Here is an 11,754-nt window from a genome sequence, read left to right on the forward strand (position 1 = left end):
TGCTTGTAAATCTCGTTATGCTATATTATTACCAAATATCGTGGTGCTCTCGTGAACAAGCGGTAAAGACTGAAATGGAAGAGAATTGTTGAATAAAGTTATTTTTGTTTTTTTTGCGCACAAAAAGTATTCTCGTAGCTTCACAACATTACGGTTGAACCACTGATGTCACATGGACTATTTTAACAATGTCTTTACTACCTTTCTGGGCCTTGAACGTGTCAGTTGCATTGCTGTCTATGGAGGGTCAGAAAGCTCTCGGATTTCATCAAAAATATCTTCATTTGTGTTCTGAAGATAAACGATGGTCTTACGGGTTTGGAACAACACGAGGGTGAGTAATTAACGACAGAATTTTCCTTTCTGGCATTCTGGGTGATATTTTTGTAGATAATTTTGGGAATATTTAATGCATAAACTCAAATCAATTAAACCTATGATCAATTAGTTCCAAAAACAAATATAAAACCTGTGCAAATTGAAAGAAAACAAGTTGACAAAAAGATTGAATCTATTATTTGGTAATAACATAGCGTAATGAGAAATTTACAGGCATTTTTTTGTAGGCCGATCATTTTTGACCAGAAACACTGCAAGAGAAACAAGGTGAGGAAGAAATACCCAAGAAGTCCAAAAATAATATTTTTTTGTCAAGTTGTTGCGTGAGCAAAGTCGTTACGTTTTAGTACAATGCGATAACATGAACTATTTTCAGGAAAAGAAAAATATTGCATCTTGAGTGTGATTTATCGGTCAAAAACAAAAAGTTAATTTTAATTTGATTTGCAGCATTTTTGGTCAAAATGTCTACATTTCTAATAATCATGAATTATTTTGGCCATGATTATAGTGTAGTGAAAATGTGATATTGTGAGCCCTACATATAGTGCACAAGGCATAACTACCACTTTTATGATACTTGCACTGTATTTTGTGGCCAGTATAATCTTTCAACAGTGTGAATATTAAACAATTTCTCCTTTTGTGTTCCATAGAAGAAAGTCTCAGTTCAGAATGACATGAGGGGCAAAGTAAACATTTCTTGTTTTTGAGGTAAACTAAACTTTGAAATCAACATTTGCATAAATGGTTGTGTATGAAGAACTGAGAAAAAGCAATGAATGATGTAAACAAATGCATAAATGGAATGAAATGCACGCTTCCGTCCCCACAGACGAGTGCAGCGTTTGCTTCTTAAAATAGTTTATTTGTGAATTTACACCGATTAGCAATACATCTAAAAGCAAGTCCGTTAGATAACCATTTATATATGATTTCACAGGTCACAAAGAGGCTCGGCTCAAACTCGCATGCCAAAGCAAACAGGCCTTCTGAACCACAGACTAACAGAGAGGCATTAGTAAAACAAGGTGCAAAATGGTCAAAAGGGGTAAAAGGAAAAAAAAAAACGAGCAACAAAAATAAAAGAGAATGTGATGCACATTCCAGTTAACGCTTCCTACACTTCCTGAAAACAGCAATGCGCAATAGAAACCAAAGCAAAAAGAGTCAAAATAAGGAAAACTTTCAAGCAATAAACTGAGTTAATCTTCCCGCCCGCCCCAGTTCTCGCTCCAAACTCGCACCCGGTGCAGCTTTAAATTGCGTTTTAATCCAACGCCTGGCCCGCGTTCAAAAGCACATGTTATTTACACAGCTTAGAAGTGTCTGTCTCTCGCTCCGTGCCCAAGCCAGTACTTCACATTGCCCACTGGGATATACATCTCTCTCTCTCTCTCTCTCAGTGGTTCCTCCTCGTCCTCCCCCTACGGGACGACCATATTCGGGCCTAACGGAGTTCAAACTGAGGTCAAACTGCTAATCTCAACCATAAGAGATTAGCTTTTGGTGTACATTCTGTCCACGGAGTGTCATCCCGTGGGACAGGGCGCTTCGAAACGGGCAAATCGAGCAACCTCTGACCTCACGGGAACCGGATGTGGCGGAGGGAAGATGAGTAAATCAATCCAGTTTTAGACACACTGTACAACGGCGTTTCTCAAACTTTAGTAACACTGACGCTTTGGATGGTTATGGGATGACCATAAGGTGACATAATCAATGATGTAGTACTATTTAATCCAACGCCTGGCCCGCGTTCAAAAGCACATGTTATTTACACAGCTTAGAAGTGTCTGTCTCTCGCTCCGTGCCCAAGCCAGTACTTCACATTGCCCACTGGGATATACATCTCTCTCTCTCTCTCTCTCTCTCTCAGTGGTTCCTCCTCGTCCTCCCCCTACGGGACGACCATATTCGGGCCTAACGGAGTTCAAACTGAGGTCAAACTGCTAATCTCAACCATAAGAGATTAGCTTTTGGTGTACATTCTGTCCACGGAGCGTCATCCCGTGGGACAGGGCGCTTCGAAACGGGCAAATCGAGCAACCTCTGACCTCACGGGAACCGGATGTGGCGGAGGGAAGATGAGTAAATCAATCCAGTTTTAGACACACTGTACAACGGCGTTTCTCAAACTTTAGTAACACTGACGCTTTGGATGGTTATGGGATGACCATAAGGTGACATAATCAATGATGTAGCACTATAAAGGCCCAGAATGAACCTTAAATGTCTGATGTGATGGGAATCAGTTACACTGAATAGATTTGAACCCACTGTTGACCCCATGAGAGCCAGTACTTTCCTTTTTTTCAAAAATACAGTTTACAAATATATATTTTTTTCCTTACACGTTAACGAGTTTCCCTTCTCCACCCTTTTTCAAGATGCTAAAACATTTCTCATGTTTTCGTTTCGCGCCTCTTTCGCTTTAGATCTTCATCCATAGATGTTTTTTTTTTTGTTATGTTGTATACCACATTAAAAAGTGCAGCACAAAAATATTATATTTTATACATGTATATCTCATCACTCCAGTTTTCATATATTTCCGTTACATGTGTTTAGTAATCTGAGCTATTACACGATTGCACCACTACATTATCAGCCATAGAAATTCAGACTAGCAAAACATGCTTCGTTTTGTTTCGTTGTTAAAGAATAGAAACGTGTACAAAACTGAACGGATAAAAACTAAATGGTTTGAATTTTTAAAAAAAGCTAAAATATTTCATAAGAGATGAAGAGTTGATGTTCACTAAAACGTGACTGCTCTGCTTTTTGTAGCGGTTAAATGTTTTCGTACGGAACGGAGAGACTAGAGTGACTCTACACAGGACCCTGCTAAAATAACCCCCAAACGGTTTCCAGTGTGATTCTTTAAGCGTTTCCTGTGTAGTGTGACCAATTTCACCTACAGCTGGAGAAACGACGCAAGCAGAACTGACACCATGAGAGATGACGGATAGAAAAGGGGCTCATAAAAGGTCTGTGTGAGAATCTAATAAACATACAATATGAAAAAAATAATGCAGTATGGGCTCATCAACGAGATAAACTCAGAACATTTTCAGTCCATCAGGTGAGAGAAGCCAGTTTCCCCGGAGTTTCCCTCGCTTCTCCTCCTGTATAAAACTCATAATCATGGCACGTCTTTTAATTTTTACATGTTCACTTTTCAGTTTAATTTGAGTAATTTTGTTACATGCTTTTATTTTTTTTAGTTTATTTTTATTTAAATAGTTCTATTTAGTTTTAATTTCAGTTTTTAAATTTTGGTACCTGAACTTAAACTTCTTTCAGTTAGCAGCCAAGGCAACATTTTTAATTTTGGCTAGTTATTTAATTTTATGTTTTTCATTAATATTCTCATTTAACATTTTATTTTATTTCAGCTTTACTTCAATTATTTTTTAATGGTTTTAGCCCTAGTTAACAAAAGTGTTACTATAGTAAATTACAAGTGAAATAAATATGAATAAAAAAACTATATATATATATTACACACACTATTAAAATAGACAAAAACAACAAAATTACTAAATCAAAATGAAAACAAAAATATAAAAATAAAAACTGATTTATACTATTAATAAAACTATAAAAGTACCTCAGTTTTTTTTCATGTAATATTTATATTTTATTTCAGCTTCACTTTAATAACAAAATGGTTTTAGCCCTAGTTAATCTAGTTATTATAGTAAACTACAACTGAAATAAAAATGAATAAAAACTAGACTATATACATATATATATATATATATATATATATATACATATACATATATATATATATATATATATATAAACACCTAAAATGACAAAAACACAAAATTACTAAATCAAAATGAAAACAAAAAATAAAAACTGATTCAAAATCTTAATAAAAACTATAAAGGTATCTCAAAGTAGTTTTTTCATGTAATATTTATATATTTTAGCATTATAAATAAATATAAATGAATAAAATCTTGAAATTTTTTTTTGAATTAATGGTTTTAGCTCTAGTTATTATAGTAAACTAAAGCTGAAATAAAAATGAATAAATAATATATAGACATAAAAAAATAAAAGTGGCTAAAAATGACAAACACACAAAAGTGACAAAAACGGATTCAAAATATTAATAAAAACTATAAAAGTACCTCAAAGTAGTTTTTTCATGTAATATTTATATTTTATTTCAGATTTACTTCAATTATCAAAAAATGATTTTAATTGTTTTAGCTTATACTTTGTGAGAAATTCATTATCATCATAGTGAAACAGTGCAGTGTTTTCTTTCATTTTCCTCTTGAACGGTTACCTAGCAACCCTGGTAAACATTTGCAGCTAATATTGACATGATATGTTAACATACTGCAGTTTGGATCTGCATCACACACACACACACACACACACACACACACACACACAGAGGTCACAGTTGAGGTTGAGTGAGGTGAGACAGCTGGCTCTTTGAGTGTGCTATACCTTCTTTAGCGGGAGTGTTTTGTGGAGACACTGACTGAGAGAGTGTGGAAGCGTCGTCTGACGTGAGCTGCTCTTCATCTGCAGGAGTCAGTTGGTTAGTGAACAGAAAGACAGACAGGTTAACATGCGAGGACACTGTCCCAGCTGTAAGACGCTCGCAGGACAGACAGTCTTGGCTGTGTGCATTCAAGTTAGTCCTGTGCAAGATGCACTGTATTGATTTTTAGCTATGAGGGGCCGAGTTATACCATTAGTATTGACTGGCTCATATATATATGTGAGGAAATCTTAAAAGCAAGGAGGTATCATGCATCACAGTAGTCTTTATTTATTAGTTTACACCAGTCTGAAAGGTGAAACACTGTTTAAAAGTTTGGGGTTAGTAGGGATGTAACAATGCACCACTTGCTTTGTATCGCTGCTGTTCATAAGCGCCACCTACTGTCTCATTCAGCCCATCTGCTGTTTTTGTTCAGTGCGGATGTTTTATGTTGTAGAGTTTCACAAAGCTAATGTAGGGCCATTTTGTTTTGAAATTTTGTTTAAAATTTCAATTTAGTTTTGTTATATTTCAATTTCACAAACAAACATGCAGCAATCGCCTAATAAAACAACACCTTTTCATTTACTGTATAATGTCTTTAATCTCATTTTGAAAAAAAAAAATAATAATAATGAGAAAATCAAATCGTGAAATCCAAATCCTGAATCGATTCGCGAGTTGAGTGAATCGTTGCATCCCTAACGGTATTATATATACATATATACTCGAACTGTAGAGTACGCTGGAGGTGTGAGGGACTCGTGAGCGTGTTTTACCGTCTACTCCGAGCTGCTGCCATTCTGCTCGTTTCTGGTAGTCCTGTAGCACTTTCTCGCTCAGCTCGCTGAAGGGGTTTGGAGGAAGTGGTCCCGTCTGCTCCTCGTTATCGCCCATGTACGGCTGCACGTGTGTGTGGGGGCAGAGCAGAGAACACAAAATAAGACAATCGAAGCGCACCTCAGTTATGAAATGAGTCACAACGCCGACAAAAACCACTCAAACACACAGACCATCAGATGTGTTGATCACTGTGTGCATTCAAAAGCAAGACAAGTCACAAATCCTCAAATATTAAAATGCAAAATATGACGTGAGAACACCGCAAATCCAAAACTACAAGATTTCGATGTAACAAGGAGTCATGCAGATATTTCAAAAATGAAAACCGCGACACACAAAACTCCCTGGGATTTTACCTGGACTGGCGACTGTCTCTTAAAAAGAAAAACAGAGCTTCATAAGACCCTGCTTTGAATAGGGATGGGCAGATCGATCACGAAAGGATTGATCCTCACATCAAAATATCGATTCTAAAGTGCATTTTTAACCATTAATTTTATTTATTTATCAAGAAATTCAGTGCATAAAATAAGCTTGTAAGTGGAAAAATAGACTATATCAGCGAATAATTGTGTTGGATAGAACCATTTCTTCTGCTCATCGGAACACGCAAATGCTGAAAGACAGAACCAATCAATCACAGACAGCGTTCGCTGCTGACACATGGCTCACAGTGCTTGTTCAAATAGGGCTGCGTTTCCCAAAAGCATCAGAAGCATAAGTAGATCTATAGAAACCATTGCCACATTATTACATTACATTGTAACTATATATAAAATAAAATGAAAATTAATTACTATATATGAAAAAATGCATCACGTTTCCACACAAATATGAAGCAGCAATAATGTTTAATGTTTCTTGAACAGTAAATATTAGAATGATTTCTGAAGGATCATGTGACACTGAAGACTGGAGTAATGATGCTGAAAATTCAGCTTTGATCACAGATGCATTTTAAATTACATTTTAAAATATATTAAAATAGAAAATAGTTATTTTTAATTGTTATATTTCACAATATTGCTGCTATTACTTTATTTTATTTTTTAAATAAGTGCAGCCTTGGTGCATGAGACTTAAAAAAATATATATTACAAAAACTTACTGACCCCAAACTTTTGTGTACATTCAGCTTTGATCACAGATGCATTTTAAATTACATTTTAAAATATATTAAAATAGAAAATAGTTATTTTTAATTGTTATATTTCTCAATATTGCTGCTTTTACTGTTTTTTTTTCTCAAATAAGTGCATCCTTGGTGAGCATGAGACTTAAAAAAAAAAATACAAAATCTTACTGACCCCAAACTTTTGTGTACATGAAATATTTATTTTAAATTGGCTAGTTTTTGCAAGTAAATTCATTTAAACTGGTTGTTAAAAGTTCAAATGGATTGTGTTCTGTTCTCTAATTGCTGTTAATAAATCTGTCAGAAAGAAATATGCTAAAGTTTAGCCTGACAACAGCCTGACAGCCTTTTACAAAAATTCACCATGGTTTTATTACAGTAACCACAGTTTACCACAGTATTTGTACTAAAACTGCAGTAACCACAAATTTACCATGGCAATAATAATAACAATAATAATAATACATTAGTACTAATGTAACACCATGTTTATTTTTCATGAGGTACCCTCAAAGATGCACCTTTGTAACTTATCTACCCTTAAAGCATGCATACTTGTATGGTACTAATATGCTCCCTTTTAGGGGTATAGTTGCACCTTTGAGGTTACTGCCCCAGTAAAGGGCTAAAATACAATTATAGTATATATTTTTTTCTGACAGTGTAAACAAAAACGGCCTATGAAATGTTAAAATACATGGCTTTATAATCTAATATTAAGTGAGTATAATTACTGATTATATTCTTTTAATAATTTAAAAGATCAGTTTAGTTTAGAGGTATTGGTATCGGTATCGACGATCCTGGGCTTGAAAATATCGGTATAGGATCGAAAATAAAATAAGAGGTATCGTCCATCCCTAGCTTTGAAACATGAGGCCTTTTCCTTCTAAACTGATGCTCATTTCACTACGGTTCAACTGTCTCTGACAGGATCTGGCGCCACCTAGTGACACGGAGGATTGTGTTTATGGTAATGTCACTGACACTTACCGGCGGTCTTTCCACCACAATCCCTGCCAGGCGCTGTGACTGCGGCCCTGCTGTCATCATGTCAAACCGGTTCTGCTCACGAATCTGAAAAGATCACAAGAAAGCTCTTTAAGACTCAGTGATTTTTATTTGGAAAATCACAGAAATGTTATTGTAGATTTTTTCTTTTGCTTTTGGAGCAAGTGTGAATGCAAAAATGGTATTTGTCTATTTTTCACCTTATTTCTCCTCTCCAGAACGTCACTGGGGTTCGTGTTCAGAGGAACAAACTGGTTGGGATCTTCAATGCGGATCGGAGTCCCACTGGTGTTTCCACCGTCATCGGACTTCATCCACTGCAGAGGAGGAGTTAGAGAAAGAGATTTAGTACAGAATTCAGGAAGATAAATACAGGCTGAGATTTCACTCCGAGTCGGTGTAAAAGTCTAGGGACTGCTGTTTTGAAAAAGTAAAAAAAATTCTGTCAATAAACTCATTCCTACCAAGAACAAATTTCTGCCATGAAAACATGCTCAAATGTCTAATTTTGAGCTAAATTCAGACTTGGCTAATTCTGACATTTCATTCTTGCTGAATGAGCGGCAGTTAGTACTAAAACACACATGATGCTTGTGGTACATTCTCACTACATGAGGCCGTGAACACATGAACTTCATCTCCAGAGCTGCTCTGAGAGTCAATTCACCAATAAAACTATCATCATATATAAACAAAGTTCACAACAACCTGTCAAAATAATAGTTAGGTTTATAACTTGTGACAGAAATATATTACTACTGTACAGTAGATTATATTTTTCAAAATAAATAACAATAAAATTATTAACACTATTTTATAATCACAATTTCTTCCCTTTGTTTTAATTTTAACAGAGAACCTCTGTAGTGCAGCAATTTGCTTGGCAAATAACATTTTTATTTGACTACATTTTAAAAGTTTAATTAAATTATTTATGTTTTATGCCTTTAATTTGTATCGAGTCATAAATCCAGAAAATTTAAACAGACATCAAAGAATTTCTAACAAAATAACATTTTTTACAGGACTCTATTATAAAAAGCTCTACAATTTAAAAAAGTTTTATGAATGCAATTGAGAATTGAGTAGACATGTTTTATGATTATTAAAATTTTATTAAACCATTCAAATGGAAATAAGGAAAATAAAACAAAACAGAATTTGAAAAAAAAAAAAAAAAATTGCATCTCTAAAGATGTAATAGTTGCTCAACTTTTCATGATTTCAATTAATTAGACATGCCTTTTTATTACTTAAAAAAAAAAACTATTAAAATACAATTAAAACGGAAAACACAGAATTTGGGAAAAATAAAAAAGATTTTGGAAAGAAAGGTTGTTACAAGGGCCCCAAAAATGTTTTTTTTTTTTTTTTTTGATAATGTATTTTTTAAACATTTAATATTGTTAAATTATGTAAGTTTCATGATTTCAATTAATTAGACATGCCTTTTTATTACTTAAAAAAAAAAACTATTAAAATACAATTAAAACGGAAAACACAGAATTTGGGAAAAAAAAAAAAAATTTTGGAAAGAAAGGTTGTTACAAGGGCCCCAAAAAAGTTTTTTTTTTTTTTTTGATAATGTATTTTTTAAACATTTAATATTGTTAAATTATGTAAGTTTCATGATTTCAATTAAATTGAAATGCGTTTTTATCAACAAAATTTAATTTAAGCATTAAAATGGAATCCAGAATAATTAAAACAGGAAAAAATAAATGGAATTCAGAATAATTTCATAGGGCCCTAAAAATGCAGCCAAAAGCTGCAATACTAAAGCCTTGACCACTAGAGGTCAGGAGGGAACTGTGTTTGGCATCAGGCTTGAAGGCAGTGGCGGCCTCCAGTCAACTGACAGAAGTTATGAGACTTCAAAAGTTTCTGTGATGACAGAAATATGAGTTCATTTCATCTGCTGTAAGGTACGCTCAGGAAATAACCACATACTTGCTCATCCACAAAATCCTGTCTGATAAGAAAGATTTACTACTTTTACAGCAATCTATTCAAAAACTGGATTGCACAAATCTCAGATGGCCATAACAGAGATGAGCTGAGCCGAGCCTCACCATGGTTTTAGTGCGTCCGTTCTCCTCGCTCGCCCCGTCCGACACGTTCACCTTCATGTAGCAGTTGGGTGAATTGAGCCAGCGTGTTTTCTCTCTCTGCTGTCGCTGCTGCAGTAACTTCAGAGGGAAGCGTGGAGCGTCGTCGTCGTCGAACATGAACGCCGTCACTGTCGCAGGAATCTCCACTTCGCTCTTGTGCCGCGGCTTCTCTCGCACAATGGGGTGCCGGTACATGTAGCCTGTCCTGTAACCCTGAAAGGAAAACATAAAGGTTTATAATATACATGAAAAATAGAAAAAAGTATGCAAAAGAATTTTATACTTGAAACAGAAAAAAAAAGTTTGCCAAAGAACAAAACCCATAAATACTATCTATGAACAAGAACTACAAATATGCACCAAACTATAAATAAATAAATAAAAAACACAAAGATAAATACAAATATAATTAATAATGAACTAAATTAAAATGCTAATATTAAGATAAATGCACAAAATATTTAAAATAACATTTTAATATATAGTACTAATAATGCTATTACAATTACAGTTAATAATAAAAATAAACCAATCAAATTCTAGAAAATATAAAGATGAGACCAATTTTTATATTTCATTGCTTTCAGAGATAAATTACTCGAAGGCCTTTTATGAATGAGCTTAAATATGTAATAATAATATTTTTTTTTATTAATTAATACATTTTATTTAATAAAAATGTACTATGCAGTTTATATATACATATATATATATATATATATATATAGAGAGAGAGAGAGAGAGAGAGTTAGTCAATATTTAGTACTTGCACTTATGAAATATTCATTTTAAGCTCTTTCATAAGTGTAGTTATAAGAATTTAACTTACTAGAATGTTTTATTTGTATCATTAAAAATGTCAATAATACTATTAAATTTAATACTGCGTACGCATTAATATATACATTTTAAATTTAATTTATTAAATACTACATATTTATAACTATAATGATTTATAATGTATATATTCTTAACACATACACAATAATAAATTGAATTGTATTATTTAAATATTCAATAATACAAAAATGAAGTCAAATTAGTAACAATAAAAACAAAACTTAGTCCTAAATCATTTAATATAAAATTAAATATTTAATAATAAAAACTAGTTACATTTTAGTAACTATGAGGACGAGACCTATTCTTAAATTATTTAAATGCCTTTTATGAATGAGCTTAATGAATAATTCAACTGAATTGGTTTATATAACCAGCCGCTGCTTGGAAACTGACTTTGCAGAAAGAAATTGTCAACTACAAAAGGCGCTTTTTAAATCTGCGTTTCAAGCACATTATGTAACCTAACGCTGCAACCGTATTGGTTCACTGAGAGCTGGTGACGGCGGCTCACTGAGTGACACACCATATCATTATCATCTTCCACATCACTCCATTCTTCTGCCGCAGCTGAGAAAACAGACTTTCCACATGCTTGCGTTCTTCCCTATCTCACACGGACAGAGAGAGAGAAAACAGCTGGAGAAAGAGACAGACAGAGAGAAAGAAGAGAGAAGAGGTTTGGCTCTCTCTCTTTACGTCTATCTACATTCGTCTGCCTAATAGGAGAGGAAGGAGGGCGGAAAAAGCCAAAAAGACGAAGAAATAAGTGATTTTGCAGTCTCTCCGCTGTGATTATTCCTCTCAAACACAGCTGGACTAGTAGTAAGTAGTCATTTAGCAGACGCTTTGGGCTGTTTTTGGCTCGATGGTTTGGTCTAAAGCGGAGTTCATATCCACTCGTCCGCTGTATCCAGGGGCGGACTTACCCATTAGGCAAAGGTAGGCGACTGCCTTGG

General features: G+C 34.2%; 1 protein-coding gene across 2 annotated transcripts in view; it reads right to left on the bottom strand.

Moving 5' to 3' along the window:
• Positions 1 to 4,644: 4,644 nt before the first annotated feature.
• add3a (adducin 3 (gamma) a) overlaps positions 4,645 to 11,754 on the bottom strand; it is a 79,318-nt gene continuing 72,208 nt past the window's right edge. The window contains exons 10-14 of one of the 2 annotated variants that reach the window (XM_016295229.1): positions 9,917 to 10,168; positions 8,045 to 8,161; positions 7,827 to 7,910; positions 5,635 to 5,758; positions 4,645 to 4,893 (exon numbers count right to left, since the gene is read on the bottom strand). In XM_016295229.1, coding sequence (XP_016150715.1) covers positions 4,763 to 4,893; positions 5,635 to 5,758; positions 7,827 to 7,910; positions 8,045 to 8,161; positions 9,917 to 10,168 — 708 coding nt within the window. In that variant the 3' untranslated portion in view covers positions 4,645 to 4,762. The remainder of the gene's footprint in view (positions 4,894 to 5,634; positions 5,759 to 7,826; positions 7,911 to 8,044; positions 8,162 to 9,916; positions 10,169 to 11,754) is intronic. The other variant, XM_016295228.1, reaches the window with a different exon arrangement.

This window comes from Sinocyclocheilus grahami, unplaced genomic scaffold, assembly GCF_001515645.1.
Source record: "Sinocyclocheilus grahami isolate Dianchi unplaced genomic scaffold, SAMN03320097.WGS_v1.1 scaffold332.1, whole genome shotgun sequence".
Taxonomy (NCBI): domain Eukaryota; kingdom Metazoa; phylum Chordata; class Actinopteri; order Cypriniformes; family Cyprinidae; genus Sinocyclocheilus; species Sinocyclocheilus grahami.